Source organism: Cardiocondyla obscurior, linkage group LG15 (assembly GCF_019399895.1).
Source record: "Cardiocondyla obscurior isolate alpha-2009 linkage group LG15, Cobs3.1, whole genome shotgun sequence".
In the NCBI taxonomy this organism is placed as follows: domain Eukaryota; kingdom Metazoa; phylum Arthropoda; class Insecta; order Hymenoptera; family Formicidae; genus Cardiocondyla; species Cardiocondyla obscurior.
The window spans coordinates 3,514,380-3,541,290 of NC_091878.1; the positions used below are offsets into that span (position 1 = coordinate 3,514,380).

Sequence of the window (26,911 nt, forward strand, 5' to 3'; positions counted from 1 at the left end):
ATTCATCAAAGTCCCTATTAAATTTTTCGTTAGCTGCAGCCTTGTGAGCTCCGCCCGTGTAAAGTAAAACAATTGCATAATCAAACTTTAAAGGTGGCCAGGGGAAAAAGTGTAGCCGAAGGGAACAAGCCTCCGTAACCCGAGCTGAATGCTCACTGTGGGGTATAAATCGAACGGCTTTGATTTGCGTCCGGTCGAGCTCCTAAAAGAAGCGATAACACGTGATGTACGAGTTTTTGCATCCTTCCTGTATCCCACGTGCGGATATCTCGCTCGGGGGAGGGAAAAAGAGGCGCGAACGAGAGAAAGAAAAATTTCCACCCGTATCTTCCCACATTCTTTCCTTCATATCGGTGAGCTAACCTACGCGCGACATCTGACCTGTATCGTATATTATCGTGGACTTCGAGCTCGTCTCGTTTCATTCGATTTCATTTTTTCCCCGTCAAATCCTGCTTTTTTTTATTATTTTTTTTTTTATTGCCACACTTTTCATCGAATAACTATTTCTCTCGCGTTTATCTCGCGAGCGGCAGAGCTAATCTCAGCCTTTTGCATTCAATATTCCGGAGCCATCGAACGCCATACTTCTGTTTACGAGCCACCGCAATATAAGTGTAATCGCGGCGATATTTTCACGAACATTAATCCCGACTGTACATTCATAGGAAAGCCAAGGATTAAAACAAGATTAAACACGGAATATCTCTATCCACTCGCAGCCATAGGCGAGAGCTCAGCGTGAGATGGAAGAGATCTCGCGATCGCGTCCCTAAATCATCCCGGCTAATTTCGCCTAATCTTTATGCCGGTAGTAAAATAATAATTCCCCGTAAGCGCAATCCGCGTGGGTGGCGAATTAATAACAGAGTGTAAACAATTTAGGCGCGAAAGGTTTTATCTAAAAAAAAAAAAAAAATTAATAATAAAAAAAAATAAAAAAAAATAAACAATGCACGCGTCCCGTATGATTTAATACATACAACAATGAAAAATAACGAGAACTTTTTAATTTCAATTTTGCCAGCGCTTTTAATGGAATTCTTTTGCAAATGCAAAAATTTTGCTTCACTAAAAATTTATGATAATTAAGGCCGCAATAATTATATATACGCATTGTTGTTGTTATCCCGAGAAATCTACAAAAATCCAGTAATAACACTAAAGTGGAATTACAGCCGAAAAGCCCCGAACGCAATTATTGCGGACATTATTTGAACATATGTAACATACTGCACACATAAATTAGTATACCCGGGATGAGACGCTCGTGCAATGCGATGCGGATTTGAGCTCCGCGTAATATATTGTTAGAATTTCAGGAGCATAACATTGCGGTTTTAACTTATAGGGCGAACGCAATTGCTCTTTCGTATACGTACGATTCTAATTCCGGCAATTCGGCAAACAAGTTAATCTCTCATTAGACTTGTGCAATTTCTTCTTTCGCAGTCTAATGGCTCTGGCTATAATTTAAATCTGAGTTTTGATGGTACTACGATTTTCGTTCTTGCGATTAACTTTTCCTACCTGGTAGAATTTAATCGTCAAGAGCCAATAACAGTAATTTGAACGGTCTATATAGACCACAACATTTTTATATAGAAAACTTTGAAAGTTTCTAAATTCTATAGAAAGACAAAGGCAAATATAAAACCCGAGAGTAGTTAGATCGTGCAGATTATACTATTAAACTAGTGTTTAGCCGTTACTATGTATAATTTAAAAGGTGAGGTTTCGTCATGTAAAAAAAGGGAATATGTTACGTTAAAAAAAAAAAAAAATAAGATAAATTTTTTGTTCAAAAATAATTAGATATAATTATTAATTAAAAATATTAAATATGTGTATTAAAAGAATGCATTTCTATTGCGTAGACGACATCAATAATATCAAATGCGATCGTTCCCACTTAACTTTATAATGCGAGGCGCCGCGCGAAAGAAAGGTGCTCGCAATGACACATTTCTCACCGTTCTCGCTCGACGGGGAAACGCGGAAAAAAAAGAAATGCAGCCTACTCCTCGGCGGGGAAAATAATGGAGTCGTAAACAGGCTTAAATGAGACAGACAACAAAACTCAGGCGTGTTCAAACTGAAATTGTGCGCGGAGGAAAGCGGCCGAGATGCCGAGAAACGGGCGGAAGTGTACAGTTGTCGCATTCGTAAATGTTGCGATCCCTTTAAATCGGATTAAAACGTGTTACTCCGAGGACGGTTGCGATTCTCTTCTCCCCCGAACTGCCGCGATGCGCGAATTCCAATCGCGCATAGTCCTCGTTAAAGTTTTTCAATCCCGAAATCGTCAATTTAAACGCGAATCCACATTTTTTATTTCGCGCAAGCCGAAAATTATTCTCCCGAAAATCCGACAAAAAAAATCGTGTTGCACTTAGCGCTGTTGTCTCTAATTTTTCCGGAGACACGACGTTTTATAACCACTCGCTCCTAAAACGCGTACGTGAGAAAAGTAACGCCGCGGGAATAAAATCAAAACGTAAGGAGAGGCGAAACGAATGCGTCCGCAGTTTCGCTCTGTGAGAACATTGGGGTTTTACCGTACGTATTGCTCGTAGTTATAACCATTATCCCACTATGATGCGATCATCCTGTATATCCGCCGTTACATCCTTGTGACGCCGACCCTAATGGAAAGCACATTAGGAGGTATATCTCTCACCTCGTACGAGCAGGGTGAACGCGAGGGCGGGGAGAAGCTGAGGTGTTAGCCCGGCTCGACGGCGCTTCCGCGCAAGCGAGTGGAAACGTTACGATATCGTTCTTAAAGTCGCCAGTCCGCGTATTTACGGCGCAGCCGGAATAGACCGAAGACAACTTTTAAAGGGGAACTTACGATTCGGAAAATAGAAAGGAGAGTGTGTCCGGCGCGAAAATTATCGCCGGCGGAGTCGTAATATTCGTTTATTATCCTCCCGCGACCAATTTACCTCGTCTTTAGCTGAAATCTCGGTGTAACGAAGAACGTAAATTAAAACGTATTTTAGGTGGAAATTGCGTTCGCGTATAATGCAACTTAAAAATGTATAATAATTTTTTTTCCTTTTTTTTCTTTTTTTTTCAAAGTTGAAATCGGGCGAGTATATTCAGAGGAATTAAATTAACAGAAAATAGCTGGAGCCGGAAGAACTAGAATGTTATATCAAGTAAAATAAATTATGTTAGAACGTATTAGATAGATTACGCCGAAACGTGGGTTAAAAGTTCGATAAAGATGGAAGAACTTGAAGTGGAATTTGTACACTCGCAGTAAAATCGTTTTAAAGAATCAATTACGGAAGTGAAGATAAATGTTGAGGCAATTTCATTGAAATGCAATGCCCGCCAAAACGGAAATCATTCTTAATTGATAACCCCTTAATAACGTGGCTACCGTTGTTTACGCAAATTTACGCATAATTGCTGAAAGTATTAGGGCCGGCGGACCCCGAAGACCGCCAGGACATAACCGACAAATTAATTTTCCTTGGCAATTCAATTACGGCTTAATTGGGTACGACGGAAATGAGACCACATTAAAATTGCAAGCATCCAGACGGAGCCGGAGATTTTCTCCGGATTTCACCTTATTCGCTTCTCCCAGCTCGAATGACCAACGAATTTGATTTTCGAATGCGTCGCGTATTTTCCACCGAACGCTTGGGAATAATTTGTTTCGCTTTACCCGCACTTTTGCGCAAACAACCTTGTCGCGGACTGTCGTTCAAGCGTTGCGTCGCATACGCGTATCAAGCGGTGATAAGGCGTATGCAAATTACTCAAATTATTTCACCGTCAATGCGCAAACGTTCTGTCTTGAAACTCAGCGGGCCTTACGATAGCACGTATCTATTGTACACAAACGCAAAAGTGCCAATACCACATCCCACCGACCTGTGCCACCGTGTAGATACACTCGCGCGGGTATTGACACACGTACGCACATGCACAGTGCCACTGGCAAACGAACACGTACACGATCGTCTCTTGATCCGTCGTTCTAGCCGCAGTTTGCTTAGCATTGCTGATGCACTATCCACTTCCGTTCGGGGAGCGAGATGGACACGGTAGAAGAGTGGAATACAGAGAGAGGAAGAGAGAGAGAGAGAGAGAGAGAGAGAGAGAGAGAGAGAGAGAGAGAGAGAGAGAGAGAGAGAGAGAGAGAGTGCGAGGAAGGTCAGAGGAAGGTCCGAGAGAAGATTATGGATGGAGAACGCCGGTGTCTGTGTTTGAGGACCGATAGTAGCTCGCGTTCTAATTAATAACGAACCCCTCGATGCAGTCCGCGGTTTTGCAGGGTGCACCGTATGTGAAAGAGCTTCCAGGGATCGAGTAATCGAAGAGCGAAGAGTCATTACTCTGTTAAAAGAGGAAGAAAACAGAAAGGGTTGCAAACAGTAAAATAAAAAAGTTCGCAAACCGAAAGTTCCGCCGCTTTGTAGAACAAAATTTGTTGAATTTAATTTATATTTGGACATATTACAAAAGCTAGAGCGTTTCGATTTAATGAAAAATAATGATATCGCTATTGTAAATCAGCCACGGAAATCATTTTTCAAACGGCCAATTTTTCTTTTAATAGTTATATTTAGAGTAAAATAATGCCGGAGGTTCAAGTCTGCGTTAAATAATACAAATTATTAATTAAAATTATACAAGATAAATAATAATTATGTTAAATATAATTATTGCCATTTTTTTTTTTCATGTTAGTATTTTTATTTAGAGTTAAAACAAATTGAGTTTGATTGATCGAATTATCTTAACTAAATCACTATCGAAACCAATCGTAGCGAGAATAGTTCCGGCCGTGTGGAACGCGCACACAGTTTCGTGGGTATTTGAGCACGTAGACTTGCCCGTACCTTTTTCGATCGTGAGAAACATGAGGATTCAGGGAAAGGAAGGGTTGGGCGTAGGGTTGAGAGGGTTAAAATAGCGGTTACTGGTCGGGCTTCCCCCTGAGAAAGGCACGCCGAATAAATACCAGCGGCCGGACGGAACACTACCGATTCGTGGACCCGAACGATCGGAAAACCCTAGCCCGCGCAGAGCACCCTCGCTCTATTCTCACCCCGACGATGCTGATTCTGCATTCCTCCCGCTAAGTCCTATTCTTCTTGACCTCTGAAACTATTTCCGGTTAGCCGGACCTTTCTCCTTCGCAAAAGGAGGAAAAGGAAGAAAGATGGCAGGGAACGACATCGACAGAGGCGAGTTTATTGTCCCCTTTAACAATAGTATTATCTCGAATTTAGATAAGGGAAATCGAAAAGTCTCTGGCGCACATTAAAAGAATTTTCAATGATCAATTGTAACGACACGTGGCGACATTATTATTCTAATTTCTTCTCAAAGAGCGATCATGAATTTATTATGCGGACCTGTCGTTGTAACAAAAGATACCGCGCGAAGCAGCTGCGGCTCGCGCTCCTCTAGGGATGTATCGAGAATTTTATCCGCTGACACTTAATTTTACATCTAACTACGAACATTGCAAAGCGACGCTTTATTATCTAAGAGGTTAATTGAGAGGTGCATTAAGGTTTACCCAATTACATTATCTCTGGGCTTGGAAAAAAAAAGAAAAAAGAGAGAGAGAGAGAGAGAGAGAGAGAGAGAAAGAAAAAGAAAGAATGTATGCAAAGCCGTGCGTGTAGTCTCTCTATGCTTGGATTAATTAAAATATACTTAAATGGCGTACCGTTAATTTTCAACGGCTAATTTAATGCCAGCTTGGCCTCAGATTTAATCCAACACACTCGCCGGGAATGCGCGAACAAATGGCTCTCAGACTCGCGGCCATATTCGCGCTCCACAAAGGGGTCCGGCAATAACAAAAGTTATGACGGGAGTGTGCGATAACAAAAGCATCGCAAACAATAATTAACGAATTGCGCGTGGAAAAGGGGGTGAAATTACTAAGAAAAGAATTCCAGCGGAAATTGTAAAATCATCTCTCGTTCGCGTGCGATTTTATAAATAACTATCGTCCGCGTAACAAAATTATCGTGTAAAACCTCCGCCAGCGTGCGTTATCAATGTTTATACGAAATTAATGTCGTTGTTATTATTGTTTGCGCCCGACGGCAACCGTTTGATTTCGATAAAAATGCGACGGTTAAATATGCTTCTGTCAATGCATCGGGCAGCGTAAGAACTGAGCAAACAGAAATTGCAGTATGATTGGGAACGAATTTATATCCGAACGGGGTTGCGTCGGAATAAAGCGATCGTCCCCGGCGTCTGTTCGATTTTCATGGAAATTATAATGGCTCGTCGCCTGTTCCTCCAAAAGTGCCGTACACCGAAATTCCGTGAAAATTCGTTTATCGCGAGCGGGCAGACGCGACATGACAAAATTAATCGACGCCATCGACGCACTTTGATGTGGAATTTTAACGCTTTTTGCGCTCGATGTATTCCCGCTATTTGTTACTCTCCGGTCGGCCCTTCTCCCCTTTTTTTTTTCTTTTTTTTACCGCGCACGCGAACAATTGTTTAATCGTAAAAAGCAAGTCGTTACAAATGACAAACTAATTACATCGCTCGGCAAGGGCTTCGTTCTTAAATTGGGGATTATCTCTAGCATATTTATGCGCGATTTCGAATGTTACAATATATTAACATTCCTTTATCACGCGCGTTAAATTAACGTCGTAAATATCGTATCAAGCAAAATATCTTTTTCAGTAATTACCGAAAAGTCCGAGAATTATTTACTTGTACAGGAGACCGAGGGGCCAGAATTGAATTAGGATTGGCTGGCCCAGAGTCGGGCCGGCTAAATTGGTCATCGGGATTGATCCGCGTTGAAAAATGTCGGGAGGGTCTCATATCTTCGCGTTGCAATTTCAATTTTGCCTTATCTCCGCCGAACCCGACATCAGTCTTCGCGCCTCGTGAATCACGAGAGACGCGGGTGTGGCTCACGTCACCGCTCGTCGTGTTGATCGAGAGATCGAGGCTGCGAATGCGCCCTCCCTTCCCTCCCCCCTCGCGAGATTGACACTTTATTGCGGTCGTATATACGAGATTAGGGGAGACGGCATTCCGGCGTTCGCTCGGACTTTCTCTGGGCGTTGCTTCGGCGACGCAGACCGATTCAATATGTGAACTTGTTGGATTTATCGGATCGCCCTTACCCTCCTCGTGGCTCGTATTTGCGTCACGCTTCTTCTACAAATCGCCGACCCGAGCAAAATGTCGCATTTTGTTTCCCCGCCGACAAAGAAGCCGCTTGTGCAACACGCTGCGCTGCGGACGAGCGTGCCGATCGCCAACAATCGAATCCAATGTTTCTCAAATCGCGAGACGTACAATGGGATAGGAATCTTCGCTTTGATATCAGGTTGTCTGAAGAAGCGATGCCCGGGCAGCACAATGCGCTCGCAAAAAGTGTTTGCGATATTTGTTAAAACCCAAAGAAATATAAATCCGACAAATATTGTCTTTTTTTAATTGAACCAACTATAACATCGTGGCCGCGGACAATTAATATTCTAAATATCTTTAAACCTACACCGCAGGAAAATAATTCCATTGAACGAGCGGGTGTTTAAAGCTTTTTTAAAAGGGACCAATTATGACGGGTAGAGAAAAAAAAAAAACAAAAAAAAACAAACAATAGAACCAGCAATTAATCACTCTATTTGTCGATTTGCGGAAATTTGCGACGCTGTCTCCGCATTCATGCAGACACGAATTATTAACTTGACGGTAAAATATTGTTTCCGAGGAAAAAAAGGAGAGAAAGGAAAAAAAAAAAAAAAAAGTGGTCGAAATGTTTCGGTGCTGTTTTATAGCAGCTATACAGTCCAACAGGTAGGGATAACTACTATAATCGGCTAACATGGCCGACCAGCACGGGAATCGAAACCGTCGGCGCCGGTGCCGGCCGGAAATCGATTACATCCAACGGTAAATAAAATAAATCGACGATTTAAGCGGACGTAACGGCACGCTGCGGACGACATTAAATAGGATGACAGAATGTAGTGTAGGAGTACAGGGCATACACACGTGCGTCCACGTGTAGCCGAAGCTGCCGTGTCGCGGTGTTTTTCACGGCGCGGTTTTGAGCATTTTTCGCGGGCGTTTTTGTTTCAGTTATGAAAACGCCGTGCGTGATCGGCGCATTTACCGCGTCTCGTTTCAGCCCCGGCACGGCGCTGTTCATAAAACGCAATATCCGGCTTTACGAGGTGCTCGGCCGCGCTTCTAAATAATGATACACACAACTCGCGCTCGCCAGTTGATCATGGCGCCACGTGCCCCGGGAAAAATCCATAAACGTCGCTTTCGCCGGATTACCGGCGGCGCCACTTAAATGTCCCGTCGAATCGTTAATTAAATGATACGCGTCGATCGCCGGGGACGAGATCATGGATCACCGATCGATGAATTCCAGTCGGACGCATCGTCGATCGCCGGCGCGCTAATAAACGCCGCGCCCGAGCGTTCGCGTTTTACGTCAAATTTCAAAGCGCGCAGTTTAATATAAATATACCGGGGAGCCGTGGCAAGCGGTAATTTATTTTGTGCGGCACAAAACGCGCGGAATAAATCGTCGATATGTAAGTAGGATATCCGCTGATAAAACATCGCTCAAACGCGATAACTATCGAGCGCACGCAAAAAATCTGTCGAAATCTTTATCTTTTTCTTTGCCCACATTTCTCGAGAAATCTTTTCTTCCCCCAAAAATCATCAAAGTTTAATTGTTTCAATATTTCCTTTTTACGATTCATCAAACGCGAATTTATTCCGCTTTAAAGCGAGGAAAAAAAATTATAACTCGCCATTTTTATCAGTACCTCGAAACGTTAAATGAGCGTTAAATTAGCTCGCAATAATAATTAGATAACTGTCGGTATCCTGTAAAAAAAAAAAATCCTTCACGTGTTATTAACGATGTAACGCCGTAGCGAACAAAAAATAAAAAAAAATAAAAAAAACCCTCGACTATACTCGGCGTTCTCGGTTGAATAATGAGAAACGTCCGAGATGATCCCGCGTACAAATTAAAAATAGCCAGATCACGTTTGACGTTGCTTGATCGCGAATTAACGAACTAATTAATGCGTCAAAACTTTTATTTCCGCTCACCGCCGACGGTCCGTTTATCGCCGAAATCGCGCGGCTCCGAGGAGAAATCCGTCCCGTCCGCAGTTTCCAATTAAATATCGCCACCAGGGATATCCGAGGTGGCGACAGTTGATCTTTCCATCTCCGCCCGGCCATCCAACTCCGCAGACGTGTCACTTGCAGAGATCGCGGCAGGTAAACGTGCAAGCGCGACGAGAACCGGCCGAAGCATCGACGTCGGCGCTATCGATCTAGCGATCGTGTAACCGGCGGGAATCGATAACTAATACGCGCAGTCCGCCACCGGATGTTGCCTTGTTGATAAAGGACCGTCGTGCGAGCACTGGCGGCATCAAGGACGCCGCGGGAGGGCCGCAGGGCACGTGGCTACCGGCACATAATTGATTGGCATTAGCGCGCCTGATTGCCAGTCGCCCGCCTCTGAAATCGTCCCACGGGCTGCTTAAATACCGGCCAGCGTCTCCCCGAGCCCCCGGACCGCCGCGTATTTGAGCCCAGTTGCGACAGTAATCAGGCAATATGCCGCGCGCGATGAAGGAGGGTCGATTGGCGGTTCGGCCTCGTTGACTGTTTTCGTGTAACGTTTGAATAATTCTCGCATATCGGCCCGGCATCGCGAACAAACGGGTCACCGCTCGTCCTATCTGTATGTGCACGCAGGTGAAATTAAATGAAATTCGACGGTAGCTATCGATTTCCTGCGCTGAAACGCGAAGCCGGAAGTGAGAGTATACAGAAGCGGCCGTCTCTCGCCGTAAAATAGTCGATATTTTCGGTCACGTTTCATGCGGGTGCTTCTTATCGGAGCACCGCGTCAACCCCTTTGTTACACCGTGAGAAGAAGACCACCCTATGCCGGTGAGAATTCAAAAGATGAAGATCAATTTCAAGGGTGGGATAAAAAATCCGCGGTAGCATTTTATCCTGTTTCCTCGAAAACCACATTTCAATCCACTGAAATTGTTAAATAAATTGAGGCAAAATTGCAAAAGATGAATGAAGCTTAAGCGACGGTTACTGAATTAAATCGAAAAATTAATTTTCGTATAAATAATCCGTTATTAAAGATCGCGAATTGAAGATCCGTTGTTCGAGCAAAATTCAGCGCTCGTCAAATTTTATTCGCGGCGCTAAGGGAAACGTTTTTAAAATCGGTCCATTGTTATCGAGATTAAGGCTGCGCCGCTAAACTTTAATAGCATCACCGTGTAGTACGTTCCCCGATAAATTGTTGCGAGACAGCGCGTTAAGAAGTTGCGTTGCGCTCAGCGCACTTCTTCCCCGAGCGAGTATTCGGAAACTTCCCTTACCTGAAGGCAGTGCCTCCTCGCCAGCCAGCCTATGTGCTGAAGCTGCTGCGGATCCGGAAGTGCCGAGGCCAGTCGTAATGCTTTCAAGGTGAGGGCTGCCAACGCAGAGTGCAAAGCATTGAACCAGACATTCGCCTCCGTGTTATCAGCGGCTCTCAACCAACATTCGTGGACCCCATCGGGCGAGTGTAGCTCCAGAATACGTCCCTCTGCGACAGAAAGCGAAAAAAAAACCTGAAGTGATATTCCACAAAATTGTTACACCTTAACGTTCTAAAGCCGCAAAGTAAACAGCCGTTGCATCTCCAATGCAGTTCTCCATTTCCGGAAAGCTGTTATCACACAGATAAAAATACAGACACACTTCCGATACGATTTTACGCTTCGCTACTTTATTTCTATTAGATAAGTGTATTTTTACAATTTCAAACGACGAGCTTAATTTCTAGAATTGACATATTTATCGATAGATTAAACGTCGACATTTATTTAGGAAAAACGTGGAAATTTGTGAAAGTAATTCAATTTGCGATTCCATTCCTGAAAATCTATTTAACAATTTCGTCGTGCCGAAATGCTTCCCCCCCCCCCTCCTTTTCCGTTTTTTCTTTTTTTCCACGAGAGTCGAGTTCTGCGGGAGTTATACGTGGCAAAGGCGAGACGAGCGACGCCACCAGAATTGAACTTGCCCGGCGTCGTTTCTAGTAGCGACCTTATAAACCTCCCTCTCTTTTCGTTAACACGAAAACTTTAATACTTCTGACATAAATCGCGCGAGATCGGTCACGAAGGCCCTCCCGGAATAAGTTTATAATCGGAATATCGCCGGCTCTGGAGATTGTCTCGCTTCTCGACGTCCCACATAATTCGTCTACATGCACCGCAGGCCTGAAGAACTTTGCAATTTCCTGTTTGGCTAGTTTCTAGATTTATTATGCTAATACTAGACTTGTTTTTCAACGCCAATAACCACACCACGGCAACTATATACGAGCCCTTTATCGATCCGCAAAACACGCTGCGAGCTTAAAACTTTTGGTATTTCGGATTTATCAATTAACCCGGAATTTTCAATTTCAAGAATATCCCGCAACTAAGTGAATAATTATTAATAATCCCTGAATTTTTTTTCACACTGATAATCTTCAAATTATTAACAGTTTTATGAAGAAAATTGTAAATACAAATTTAATAATCGCATATAGAACGTTATAACGATAATTTTTACGCTTCTTTTTCTTACGAGCACGTTCGATAAGCGTTCTCGCGAGTTGAAACTGCAATCACTTTTTTTTTTTCTTTATATATATAACACGACAGCTTTATATTCATGTCGAACTCATCGGCATTTTGCGCGAAAAGGTACCTCAACTTGCTCTTTTTTTTTTTTTTCTCTCGATTCTGTGTACGCATTCTAATCGGCCTCTATCGAGAAACGGCGCGGAAAGTTCCGAAAGCAGCAAACTCGCGCTACGTGTGCGGAAAGGCGCGGCGGCCGTAAGAAAATATTGAATTTCCGATCAAAAGGAAATTACGCTCGAGTTAAAAGCCCCTTTATGTCACTCCCCGTCTACCCCGGCGTTTCCCGCCTAAAAAGAGGCAAGCGAGACGAGCAGCAGCCCGAAAGGGGACAGAAACATCGGGAAACGTAGCGTGATGTCGAAATGATAGGATCACGTGATTAATGCCCTCTCTCATCTATTTTATTGTAAAACGGGAGTTTAATCGATCAAGTGCACTCCGTTTAATCCCGCGGCGGAAAGCAGGAAATTGGTGTATCATAAGTTACAGCGTTACAGCCAGATATTGAATCATGTGCCGCATGACGAGCCCGCGACTCGACATTCCGCAACTTTGCACTCGTAGCAGAAGTAGGAAACGATTAAACTGCTTCCGCGATAGTTTTCCCGCCGGCTCCGTCGGCGAAATTAAAAATCTCGATTAGCGTCGACGTAGAATCGCACGATCCTCGCATTACATCGCGGCGTTTAAAAAGATACCTGTTGCTACTAGACAAAAGAGCGTTATTTATAACAAACGAGGCCGCGGCGAAGCTTACCGCCCGTACTTGACGTCGGCTCGCGCTCAAGTGTAAATGAAACCCACGAAAAAAAAAAAAAAAAAAAAAAGCGGGGGCGACCATGAAAATAATTCCGGATACGCGATATCACCCTCGAGCGATAGATGGCCGCTTTTTCGGAAGCGCAACCGGCGCCGTGGAATTGTGCGAGCGAGCGCCTTGCCAAAAGCCGTTCCACCGTAATTTCATATCCCGCGTATAGAAATGCGAGGAGTGCCGCGTGTACATGCAATATAAAGTGGCATATCTTCAGGTTGTTTCGTAAAAGATATAGAAAAGTTGCCGGGTTTTTCTTCATCCTATCTGAAAGTTATACGTCACGTGATTTTGAGAGAGCAAAATAGGAGGGAACAAAATGTTTCTCCTAGGACGGGCATTTCCATATCTCTTAGATCCTTGTCGAGTCGTCGATGCAAATGTTCACATTCTGAAAGACACTCTTCTCTTTTATGAATAATTCAGCGCCAGCGAAATTAACGCGGCTATTTGTCAATCGTAAAACGTGCCTTAGCGCCGCGGTTTTTCGCATGTCGCCGCGAGAAAGAATTCCTTTTTCCTCCGCGAGTAGTGCGTGCCTTCTCGCCAGAATGCACACTCGTAAAATGTACGGAAAATTGCTTGATTTGCGTCAATGGCGATGCGAAAGGACCGTTACGCTCGTTAGACGCTCAAAGGAGAAAATGCCGTATGCAAGAGAAAAGAATGCAACGTTAGTCGTAATCAGATAAACACTTGGCGTTTTGAAAGCGAAGTGTAATTAAACTCAGAAACCAAAATTAAATTTTAAAATATTTTATTAAATTTATTTTACTAAAATTAAACGAAAGAAAAAAAAATTAATAATAAATAAATTCGAGCATTATTCGCGCATCGTTTGCATTTTATTTTAATTCTTATCAGTTTCTTTATTGTTAAAAAAAATATACTTTGTCTTCTTTATATAAAGTTCTAATATATACAACGGATTTTCACCGGCACGCTTGTACGGTTTCGTGCCGGAAGGGTCCTTTCCGCAAGACGAACGATGCTTCTCGTCGGCGAACAAGATTGCCAAGATCCGCGAAAAATCTGCGAGGGCCTGATTCGCTCTAAAGAGCGGAAGGACGAGGGTGGCGTTTGGGTAATAAAATGTCGAAGCGACAAAGGCGGCGAAAGGACGAAGCGCCAACGGCTGAGAAAGACGAGATGCTCACAGTTCCGCGCGCGACGGTGGCTCAAAGGAAATCGAAATGCGCTCGCGTCATTTCGTTACCTCGCTTTCTACCCCCTTCCCCCTTTCTCTCGCCCTCCGCCCTCACGTCTTTTCCCGTAGAAGTGCGATTTCCCTTGAACGTAATTTTCCGGACATTCGATCGACCGGATTTCGCTTTCGTTTCTTGTTTTGCGCTTCGTATGCTTCCGCGAGTTCTCCAATTTGCTTGTCAAGTCCTGAACATATGAGCGGGATGAAAAGAGGAACGAAGACGGGGGCAATTCTCCGGAAAAACTTTCGTTTTATCATCGCGCAGCAACCCATGTTTTCCCTTCAATTTTTCCTCCGTTTTCAAAACGCGTCGAGTGTGTTTCAATACATTTTTTTTATTATTTTTTTTTTATTTAATTCAAACTCCAAACGCCTTTTGGAGATTTTTTTTTTTTTCTTAAAGCTTCCCTTGAAGTAAATGGAGGTTTTGCAGTTCATTTAATATTACTCAGTTTTTCAATTAGCTAATTGCACTTTTACAAAGTTTGCCAGACGGTGGGCCGAGCGAGAAACTGACGCGAGCGATAATGCATGTTGACGCATGGTTTATTACCGTTCATTTGATTTCACGCGGCGTTAATAACCGTGCCGCTTATATAACATCATAATGTCATCACGTGATACAAAGTAATATACGCAACCGTGCCTAGTTACATTCTATAACGTTCAATCAACGGAATCCTACGTACTTATTAACGGCATTATCCCGGAGCAGCACGTACCTATTAATTATATTACCGGAGCAAATAATCATCAGCGCGATGCAAGTCTGCATCGTAACACCCATTAATGTTACAGACTTAACGTGCGACTAATCATTTCGCGTAATCGATTACGTATGAGTCACTTTCGCAAAAAAAATAAAAATAAAAAAAGGAAAGGAAAAAATATATTAAATTCCAAAAACCGCAAAAGTTAAATAAAACTTTTACATTTATTTCTGATAATCGTCATTACAATAAATAAATTTCGTTTAAAAAAATGTATAAATAATGAAAATAAATCAATAAATTTAATAAACTGAATAAAAAATTAATATACTTAATAAAAAATAAATAAAAATAAATTTAAATATTTCGTTGATTATATTTTCCCATTAAATAAAATCTCCCCTCGGTCTCATATTTAATGCGTAAAACCTTATTTTACACTTTCAAGCGTATCGTCAAAAATTTACTGATCCGAGTTCTGCAGAGATACAACTCTCTGCTCGCTTTAGTTAGAGCGTCGGGAGCTTCGGTTATTCTCAGAAGGGAAAAGGACGTCCATCGCTTTAAAGTTTGATGGGCCATCCGGCGACAGGACGCTCCCGACGTCGCTAACAACAACGACAAAAATGGCACACTCCGGCATACTGTTCCGGGTCTCTTTATGCGTGTTTAATGCATTTTTGAAGGTTGAAATATCATAAAGACGAGCCTGTAATAAACTGTATGACGACGGCACGAACTCGCCTCTCCCGATAACCACCCTCGTCCGTCGTTCGCTTTCTCAGCGTCTCTCGCGTCGCGTGCTTCAATGTCTACGTGCGAAGGAGGGTGGCTCGAAGACAAGGGGGGTGGCCGCGCGGGGTGGCTACGGGGAAACGCCTGGTAGCTGCATTATAAAGGAAAGTACCCCGAAAGGGGGTTTTCAAGAGGGTGAGCGAGATGTTAACAGCCAGACAGCATTGTCGTCAAACCGCGTCCGCGTTTTCTAATCAGAGCCACTCGTTCCCTCGTGGGCTTCTCTCTAGCTGATCCTCCATGAGATCCGGGAAAAAGCAATCAAAAATATTAAAATGTTTCGACAGTGCTCTTATTATATTTCTCAAAAAAAAAAGGAAAAAAAAAATTAATAAATGATATATGCACCTAAATTAATTTATCGCAACAACCGCAGCTCCTGACGATCCGTGATAAATAAATGCTACTTAATCGCATCAATTATTTAATTAATTACGTACACGAGGCGTACGAGTACAAGCCATTCGCTTTAAAGTAATTCACCCTCCGCTACGACAAAATGCTTTCAAAATTTCAGCGGAGGCCTTGTGTCTGCAGTGTAAACGGCGCGAGATCCTATAACGTGAATCAAGCCTAAGATCTTTACATCTTAACGCGTCCTCGCGTCGCAAACTATTTCCCCAGCGCGATTATTCATTAAGAGAGACAACGGCGGCGTATTACACCGCCATGTAATGCCGGAACGACACGACGGGAGCGAGTTACAGCGCGAATCCAGCCACGATGTCGGCACCGGCTGGCGTTTCCTTCCCTCACGGTTGAAGGGCCGCGCTGATGCAATGGCGGCTTCTTCGAGGGGAGGAAACTGCGTCAGACAAGCTACACACGATTCTTCATGCCGTTTGCATTTAGGACGACGCAAACGGTCCCGAAACGACGACGACGACGACGACGGCGACGACGATGATCCGCTTCCCGAAGTTCCTGCTGTGGGAACAATCGGCCTGAACGACGGAACTTAGATTGCGCGAGTAAGCTGATGTTACGGAAATTGAACTCCTGAAGAAGGATGCGTATCCTCGGCGAGCCGCGACCATGTAATCGACGTCGCGCGAATTTCGTGTTAATTAGAAGGGCACCGTTAATGCTTTACAACAAATAGGGAATTAATTATAAAAGAGACAATGCGACCCAGTATCACTGAGCTCAATTAATAAATTTCTTAGCGTAAAAAGAATTAAAATCTATTAATGCATCTTAACGTAATCGTCAATATTAAAATTGATCACATCATACATTAAAATTGATAAAATAAAATTAAATAAGCTGATCGAATAAAATTAATTAAAATGGATTTAATAAAATTGACCAGATATCTATTAATTTAGCTGTCTGCAAATTTTAATAATAGTTTTTAGTGGTTTCAAAGAAATTAGGATAACACTCGCGCGATAAACTAAGGTAAAATTTACCGTATCCTCGAGCGTCGGTCGTTTCCGGCGAATCTTCTCGCCTTCCCGGCAATGACGACGTCCTTTAATTAGAATAGTCTAGGACAATTACATGGATTATACCGGCATCCGACGAAAAAGATTCGGGGTACACCGCAGAGGGTAAACTCTTCCCAGTTTCGCGTGACTATTCCTCCAAAACGTTTTCAAAACTTTCCACACGAGTGTTTTAATCCGTCCGTTCTTTTGGAAATTTTAAAAAAATTATTCCAGCCTCCCACTTTGATTTGTTATTTGCGCAAAATACTCGTCAAAGTCACACGCGGGTGAGAAAAATGGTCGTCGCTTCTTTTCGGGAATATTTGCGAAGTGGCGCAATACAAACGAACGGACTGATAGAACGTCCCGCGTGATTTTAATAGAATTAAAAGGGGATTATTTAATCGCGTTCCGAGCAGGCTCAAAAACAACAAACGCGCGATACGCGCGGGCGTTTGTTACGTCGGCAAAAACGTTTTGCAAAATTTTGCTCCGGTTTTTGCCACGTCTACGTTATGTTTTCCATCAGGCGTGGACCAAAACTAGCGGACGGAATTCATTTCGCCGCGGCAGCACAATCCCAAACTTACTAAAACTTGTCTTTTTCCGGTGGATTAATTTTAGGCAATGCTGGCATTCGTAACTCGCGAGACGAAATGCGCATTAACATAACTCCGCGAGTCTCCGTTGCGCCGTAAAGTGCACTCGCAATCTAGTAAGCCAAGTAGGAGGATAGAACGGGCCCGCCTTTTCGCCCGTGATTTCCTTATTTTGCTCGCCGGGCGTTTCACGTCCGTCGAGTAAACTTCTAATTAATCTTAGTTGATAAAATAATGAAGCTGTATTGATGCGCGCGCGTTGACCGCCGGAAATACCTGTAGATGCGCCTTTGACGATGAGGCGGGCCGCGTCGTTAATTAATTTTACGCCGGCGAAGACTGCTTTTATGGACCACCGGGATTTACCGCAAGATGCCCGAGGAGACAACGCGATATGAGAAATAAAGATTAAATATCCTCAAATATTATTCTCTTCGGCAAAGATTGCGACGGGGGATCGGGAAGATTTATTCTGAAAATATTGAAAATTGAGAAAATATATTTCAAAAATAAAAACCGCGTAAAAATGTAACAATAAATAATTTTAAACCGAAGGCTTCTGCTCGGCAAAAATTTTATTTTCGAGCTAATTGTAATTTATATACCGAGTAATCTCGCATTAATTAATTTACTTCTGTATCTTTAAAATCCGTGCTTCGGCGATGTTATAAAGAAACTATACGCAAAAACGTTTTTGTATAGCGGCACAAATGCGCGAAATAAAATACAATGCGTCACAGGATGCGAGTAAGAATGAGCAACTGCAAAGGACAAAACGCGTGAGAAAACAGGAAAAGGGGGAAAGAGAATTCGAGGCGGGAGAGTTGGCCGGCGCGACGGGAAACAGTAAAAATTTGCATCACAATCGTGGATAGAAATAATTACGCGAGAAGCGCGAGCGCAAATGGAAGGGGTGGCGCAGATGCGAATGTGACTGCAAGAAAGGGGCTGGAAAGGCATGCGGGAGGAGAGATAGAGAGAAACGACTGGCCGGAAACACGACTAGAAATTCAGATACGAGGTACACCGAGAGGAGAGAAAAAAAGGCAAACGAGATTCTCAAAAGGGGCGAAGCCGAATCTCTCTGTTTATATAGAGCACGAAAAAATAAGAGAAAATGAAAGAGAGAGGAAAGTTCAGTATATCGCATATGGAAAGTAGAAACTGCGACGCCCTGCTAGTAATTCGAGGTAGATGAATAAAAAAGAAAAAAAAAAGAAAAGAAAAGAAAACTGAACGTAAATTCAAGTACAAGTCTAATCAAAATTGCGACGGAATCATAAATTATTAATTGCAAAAAGTCATTAGATAGCAGTTGTAATATTTGGTCTATTTTTCATCGCCTACGTCATAATTAATGATTCGTTAATTATGCTCTTCTCATTCCACGCTAAATAATAATTATACTTATCTTGCACGACTATATCCGATTAATATCTCGCAACAAGATGCATGTATATGTTGAATCTCAAATTATGTGTTATTATTCAAGAGTTATTATCCGCGAGATCCGCCGCGAGAATGTGCGGTGAGATAATGGTGACAGAATGGGACCATTTAAACCAACTAAATGCACCCTGTCGCGTAATTATGTCTAATATCATTACAGAACAATATAAAATTAATCTCGGATAATTTTTCTCCGAATACAAGGCGGGAATAATTTTTCTGCGCGATCGTCAAGAATATTTATAACCGCGAATCAAAAGATTCCAATTGGCGATGATTCTTTTAAAACAATTCGCAAAGATTTTAATTTTTTTTTTTTATTTATTTAGTGGAGAATATTCGTGCTTTTACCGTTTTATAAATCGAGTTGTTTTTTTTTCTTTTTCGATATAAGATATCTAAACTTGGAGCTGAAGCTCTGACGGTTTCTTCCGAGCAACATTCTACATGCTCATTCCAATATCCGGCCGTGCGAAAATTCAAACCACCCGCCAACAGTATGGCAGCGATAACGCGCGAAAGCCGATATCGCTCTGCGGCGAACCGTTCGCTCTGACCTGATATTATCATCGCCACATCGTGGTGCACGTGAAGTTTGTTTGATTTGTTTCGCGTTGGTGAAATTATCGGAATGCGTGCGACCGCGTATTGGTAGCGAAACGTGTCGATAAAGCGACACGTGCTACGTGATTAGTTCTGTCCCGCTATTGTGAGAACTAATGGAAAAAAAAAAAAAACAGCTCGGTCGACAGCCTGCAGTATTAATATTAACAAACTTACAAATTATTCATAGCAAACCGATAAATAAATTCCACTCTTTTTTTCTTATTTATTTTTTTTTATTTTATTTTAATAATGCAGTCGTAATAAATTTTCGATAGCTAAATTATTTTTTAACTCCTCTAGGCGATGTAATTTTAAAAGCAGAGTTTAAAGATTCGTAGGTTTGACGAGTGTAAGATGGAAAGTTGTAAGAGCTCCGGGAATTTGAAAATTCTTATAAATCCTGCGACCCTTCGCGCTCCGTCGCCCGGTCGAGTATAAAGTCCGGATAACATAGGAAGTTCGATAAAGACGTGTGACACGACGGATGACACGACAAAATACGCATCAAGCGTGCATCGATATGCGTCAAATAGGCCGGCCGTATCTGAGAAATTAATGCTAGGCGTAATTCACTTTTATTTGACAACGGGACCGTTTGAAACACTTTTTCCAATACTGTTTTTACAGAGATCCTCCCGCGCAATCCAATTTGCCCGGTTGACAGAATAGCAATTTGGCGTGATATATCTATTTCATAATATTCACGACACGGTTTTTCTGCGGCTGCGATAATTTAGTTTTGCACCGTTGGACTACAAAAAAGCCATCTCCGGCCGGCAAATAAAGCGCACGACCCGTGGAATACAACAATGGCCGCGTCGCACAATGAAAACTGCCGTTTCTCTCCCTCGCCTCCTCCCTAAAACGTTCGACTTGCAAGAAGGACTCTGGACCGCAATTGCTTTCTGTATTTTAAAAACGTTGCGCGGCCCCGTGAAATAAAACGGCGCCAGGTAACGGCGGAATCAGAAATGTTAATCGGAGAGGTACGGATTCGTTTCGCAATTTTTTATAATCCTCGCGACACGTCGCGACGTCGAAATTAATGCGAGATAAAAGGCGCGCGAGTCTATACGTTCTAAACTAGCGGGTCACTTTTATGATCGCGATATTGGGTGCACTTTGCCTGGCACTTACAGCGGCGCCCCATTCGAGGGCATCCCGTGGAATTAACTGCACGGAGAAATCTTATTAAAATCTATATAGGAAGCGTGCGCGCGAACTCGCACACCGGCACTTCCGGGCGACATCAGAAAATGGTGGGTGTGGATAACCATAGGTGTTTTAATAGAATTACGGTAAGTGGGACGGTACGGCATTACGCAGTCATGTGCGACTCGTCGCACTAATGGAGACCGCGAGCTCATAGTGACCCTAGAGAATAATGATCGGCAAGCGCTCTTGATGATTATTGATAAAATACAGGGTCCTGTCTCTAAAACGACTAGGGCAAAGAAAAAAAAAAAAATCATTAAACTCATCGTAAAACGAAAAAACTTGAACACGAAAATCATACAATTCTGCCTTTATCGCCGTTGAACTATCGAGAAATAAAATACTTGCCGTTAATTGGATGCAAAAAGAAATTAAAAAAAAAAAAAAAAAAAAATTTAAATTAAAAAATACATTCTAATTTTTCACAAATGTTAAGAAGGAAGTGATCCCACGCTCTTTTTCCACTCGCTAAGTTAATTTGCGAATATTTTTTCAGCCGCGGGATCAAAAGCACTCTCTTTAGATTACAAGTAAGTTGTCAAAGAGGACAGCGAAAACCTTTGAACTCTCCCCGCGAATAGACGCGATTTGATACGAGCGGACAGAAGCGAGTAACGAGCGCATTGACAAAATATTTACCCTTGCCCCGGCGACGGAGGTACGAGGGGGTGGGCCGAGCGAGAAAAAAGCATTCCGATGCTCTGCTCGTATTTCAACGTAAACCGCCAGCACGTTTGATACGCAAATTCGCGTACTTTCAAATGCTCGGCGTATCGATCGGCGTCCTATCGAACTCCTTTGAGGGCGAACGGGGGTAAACGTCGGAAACTTTACGGGAATACGTTACTCCTCTTTTCCTCGCGCAAGCTTCCGCCGATAAAACCGGCTTACGCTAAACATTTCCGTTGAGGAATCATTTCGTTCTGCCGCCCTTTTTACGATCGCAGGGGATAGATAGATAGAAAGAGAAAGATAGAGAGAGAGAAAAAAAAGGAAAGGGCGGAACGGAAAGATTAAAATCGCGGTCAATAATAGAAGCTGTGTCGATGGATCGTTGCGGAAAAAATAACTTGGCGCGAAGAAAGATCGGTACGGTAATAAAAATTGTTAACGCCGGAAAAATAAATTTTGTTCTAAATTAACAAATGTAACTATGCCTATTTAAAAATTCCAAGAGCATCGCGCGAGTAAAAAAATGTTTTAGTTAATTTTAAATTGTTTTGCTAATTTTGAAATGTTTCGAGTCGCCTTATTATTTTCTAAATAATATTTAATACTTTTCAAACGCGTCTGATAATTTTATAGGAAATTTTCAAAGAATTTCAATTATCTAGCAGGCTGAAGTATCAGCTTGCAATTTATACCAACTCGTGAGGCCGAAACTATTCGAGATCGACAAAATTCTATCAAAATATTGCGACGCAATAAATATACATATAATTAACTCGGCAGGTCGTCGTCGTTGTTACACTTGGATTAAATTAATTCTTTACATCTCCCGCGCGAGGAATGTCCAACTTTTCTTGTCTCACAATTGATGCGGCTATCCTCGTTCCTGATCAATCCCCTATTTTCCTTTTTCCGAGTTCTAGCGGCGGTATAGCGTCCGATAAAAACCCGATGAACAATCTCGACTGAAACTCATCCCGTGGGTCGCACAAGCCGCATGGTCGTCGCGACATCGATTACATTTCCTCGCAAACAGTTCTCGCCGCAATAACGTCGTCTTTCGAAAACTCGCGTTAGCATTTCCGATCGAGTTTCCGCGCCAGATGTCAAAGGAAGGGTGGCGTGCCATTCTATCCGCCCCCCGTTTCCTCTTCCGTCCTCCCTCGCTCCCAATCTCGGGGGGAAGTCAATTCGAATCGGTCCCGCGGGGGTGCACGTGGCATCGGGTTAGCATTTCGAAGATAATTAGGCACGCCAGCTAATAACGGGGCGCGAGCGAGCGTGGAAAACAATACCAGATGTCGTCGTGTTTATGGAAATTCATGTTAGGTCGGGTTGGCGCGTTAGGGTCGAGATAACGCTTGCAAATCGCATTACATCGAGCCCTACACCAGTCACCCCCGCGCACGTCCGTGTATACGCTCGGTATCTGTTAGATTGTGACCTCGCGAGCGTCAGACCGTTGTAACTAACCTACATAACACGTCGTCAATAATACGAATTTCCGAATTCGAAAGAAAAATTAATATACAGATAAAGGAGTTTAATGATTCTGCATCGGCGCAGCGTCAAATCATTAAAAAAAAAAAAAAATTTAAAAGATGAAAAATAATGAAAATTCTTTAATTCACAAATTTTTTAATGTAAGAATTAATTTACAAGCACTCAATTGTAAATCTCTAACGATAAATAAAATAATACGTGAAATTATTTAAAAAATCCGATACATGACTAATGAGATTTGCTATTCTCGCTATTCATTGATTTATGTATAAATTGACCGATTAATACAAATTGCTTTGCAGGTACATTAATATAAATGCGTATAGCTCGATGATCCTCTTTGTAACTCAACTAGATAACTGCTGTATAAACTCGCATATCTTTACCTCCGCAATATAAAAAAAAAATAGCGTAACAAATAAATATAATAATAAAATTAACATAAAAAAAAGAAATCAAACTCCGAGTTCAACATTCGTATTTCTTAATAACTAAATTACATAAAAAAAAAAATTTTTCAATAATTATATGTACAGTTAACAAACTAAAATTTTCTTTGCTTTATCTTACTTTTTTCTTCCCCAAAATCCTGCGATAACAAAACAATTTTAACATCTCCTATGCATTAACGCTTCCAACGTTTATCCAAAACTAAATAAGCAACGAAAAGCGACGACTAAGAGTTTGAATGACTTCAAAGAGCAAGTGGTTCTCGTTCTAAACGTCAACTGGCGAAATGTACTCACGCTAAATCCAATGACCTCTCTCTCTTTCTCTCTCTCTCTCTCTCTCTCTCTCTCTCTCTTTCTCTCGCTCTCGGTCTCCGTAGGGTGTCTCCTTGAATAATAATCGTAGGTGACGACTGGTGACAACTCTATATACACGAACAATCTGAGGGGGATTCTATGGACCTGACGACGACCATGATCGCGCAGCGCCGAGGAAGGTTTACTATGTAAACAGGGCGCCGACGCTGACATGGTGCGTCATTAGTGGTCGCGTACAAACGCGATGTTCTCGTCGGATTCCTTTCAGTCTTATTCTCGAAGAAGCGCTCCGCAGTGCAAACGAGCGCTTATTTTACGCCGTCCCGTAAGAGCACACAGGACAAAGAATGCAAGTATACTTGTTCCATAAACACGCGAGTTATGCAGACGGAAGTGCACCAAAACAGATTCAAGCAAACTCGCGCGAGCACAAGACAGCGATAATTAATATTATTTGTTATAATGGCCAATTAGAGACATTTAAATGACATGATAATTAAAATTCGATCGCCGATACGTTTCATGCTTTGCCAGCTCGATCGAAAAATGAAAAATTCAAATAGCGCCGGAACCTTTAAAACGTTTGAATTTTATTTACATTTAATACATTCAAATGCATATGAATTTCGCGGGGGATTAAAATGTAGCATAATTTTAACGAAGCTGCCACCGTGCAAATATCAGAATATTCATTCGTTTAAAAAGGAAATGAGAAGCGGCGTTAATTAGTATTGCAACTCTTTTTTTTTTCTCCCCCAACTCCAAGTGCAAGTCCCGTCTTGTAGTTCCTTTTTAGCGATTTCCGTGGATAATTCTCATTAAAAGTATCGCGAATATCTTTCCCCGATGTACGTAATATCAGCCCGGCGAGCAAATCGATCGGGAAGAGAAAGAGAACGGCGAAGTGAGAGGGGAAGGAGGGTCACTGAAGGTTTATATTGGAATAATTTATCGTTCGAGGGCCTTTATCAGGAACGGCCGAATTGACGTGAAAAGCAGCAACGATTTGCGGCGATGGTTCACCAAAGCGGCCGCCACTCCGCCTGCGAAATTTCGGCACGAGGGTGGTTACTACCGGGTGTCCACTACCTCCCTTCCACCCCCCTCCCTATCGACATGTACCGACGTTTCGACGAATTTTCGAATTTTCCAACGAAATTCGAGCAAATTCGGCCGAACGAGCACAACGTCGGTCGGCCAAAATTTATGCGTGGTATAAATAGTTTACGGTGTGCTTTTCCTCCCCCTTCGCCCTTCCTCTCTTTCTCTCTACAGCGCGGTTTGAGAGTGCATTTAGGTACGTCGACCGGGGGTCGAGGCTCGAGGGGTGATTGGGCGTCGCTGGTGGCGCGTGCGTTTGTGTGCCGGACCCGGGTGGTGAGAGTTAGGTGGATCCAATCGTCAGTTAATTGCTTAGCCGCGCGGCCCGCAATATTGTCGGGATTGGATTATAAAGTTTTCCATTCAGAATTAATTGCACCGCGACACCTGCGCGCGCGGGAAGAGAGTCCGTCGTAACCTCAAGGGGGTGGCCCCGCTCTTCTGGTCCCCGCAATCTTCCCGGATAAGCTCGGAGTTTCCCCGGTTCTTATAATACAGTATTGAAACACTCTTCGCGCTCCGCCAGGGAGGAAAAAACACGACGCTCGCATTAAATTAAACTGCGAACCGTTCGAGAGACACGCGGGCGTCCCGTTCTCCGTCTCCGAAATTCGCGGGACTCGTGCTTCAGTTTCGAATTTTTGGTTCCCCGCACTCTCGAAGTAAGTCTGCAATTAACTATCACGTTGCTGCATTAATTTGGTATTAATTCTAAAAATACCATTTACGCGGCGAGTCTCGTTTTCACAAGTGCCTCCGCAAGATGCACACCGGCCGATTTGCATTCCGCGATAATTTTCTTGCCGAGGTAAACATCGTGCGATGAAATCACGGAACATTCGCCACGCGCTTACGCTTCCGTTCGTTTTATCGCCGGCGAGAAACCCCCGAGGAGGCGAGTACCACGTAACGCGCACTTTTTTTTTTTTTTTTTTATCCTGTTCCGTCCGTTTCACAACGTACAATGAAAGCGTCTCTATTTGGCGAACGAGAGTTTTTAAACATTCTTTTCACTTTATACCGTCCCCGCTTATACGCGGCCTATCGTGAAATAGATTGAAGTCACCGAGGCGTGAGGTACGTACGCAAGCGTATACACCCTCCTCCGGTCGTTCGCGTGCACACATGCACGCACAAAGCGAGGAATATGCGAGTCGTATCATGGCGGGTCGGCGAGAAAATTGCGCTTGTTCGTTGCGCCCCAGACTGTCTCACCCTTACCTCCTCTTTACGTTTTCTCCCCGTCCACTAATCTTTTTCTACCTGCTTCCCCATCATTCTTTCTACTTCCCGAGATCCCTCTCATCTTTTCTTCCCCTTTATCTCTTTCCACCGTTACGCGACTTCACTCCCTTCGTTACATTGGCCCTCTCCGGTAAACGTAGATCTCGAATATTTTTACGATAACGAAATATGAAAACTAAGCGTTTCACGAAAATTTCGAAGGGGGTAAAAACGTTGGATCGATAACTGAAAATGGTTCCCAATCAAGAAGCATGCCGATCTAAATTGGACACAATGTTCGGAGAGAGAATTCAATGACGATACGTGCACCCGTCCTACGAAAGCTATAGATAATGTATCTCGAGCTTCAGCAGCAAGGACGCAGCCTGTTCGCCCTCGTTTAACAAATCACGCGGCTGTACGAGCGCGACGACGAATCGTTAATCATTACGCGTGAATTTCACGTTTCCATTTGTCACCGGCAAACATCCGTTTTTCCTTTTTCAATCGTCGGACACGCTCGCCCGCCACCGCCCCCTCGCCCGTCAGCTGGCGATTATTAACTCGTTATTCGTAACCTGCAACGCTGCGCGGTATATTCACATGCTATTGCTCGCGCGTCGTGCACGAAGAATTGCCAAAATGTTACATCGTAGATTCCGATAAATCCCATTCTCGCCTCGCTACGGATGATCCCATTGTTTTCGCGAGAGCGGAAAATGAATCAGTGGAGAAATACATTGTCACCTCGCTTTGTTTGCGAATATAATGTCGGACTCGCGAGGTTCTGTCCTTTCAATAGATCGCGAGCCGGAAGTTACGTTTGAAAACTTCGTCGACACGACATAAGATATACAAAAAAAAAAAAAAAAGCCATTTCGACCACCCTCGCCAGTTTGCTCTGCAACGGGTCCTGAATTATTTTAAAAGTTATGAAATATTCTAAGATATAAAGACGCTCGATCTATATTAAATAATAACTTAAAAGTGCCATAAAAAAATATGAAACTACAATTAAGGATTCAAAATTTTGTGGTTGACTCGCAATTTTATTAAAAATTGATAAAAAATTGTTTGCCCGTTAAAATCTTTTAAATTAAATATA

At 42.9% G+C, this 26,911-nt stretch overlaps 1 protein-coding gene across 3 annotated transcripts in view; it reads right to left on the reverse strand.

Moving 5' to 3' along the window:
- The window catches only part of Syn1 (Syntrophin-like 1), a 173,676-nt gene that overhangs the window by 24,408 nt on the left and 122,357 nt on the right, over positions 1–26,911 (reverse strand). For all 3 annotated transcript variants that reach the window (XM_070666944.1, XM_070666942.1, XM_070666943.1), the window contains one exon: positions 10,416–10,624. In XM_070666944.1, coding sequence (XP_070523045.1) covers positions 10,416–10,624 — 209 coding nt within the window. The remainder of the gene's footprint in view (positions 1–10,415; positions 10,625–26,911) is intronic.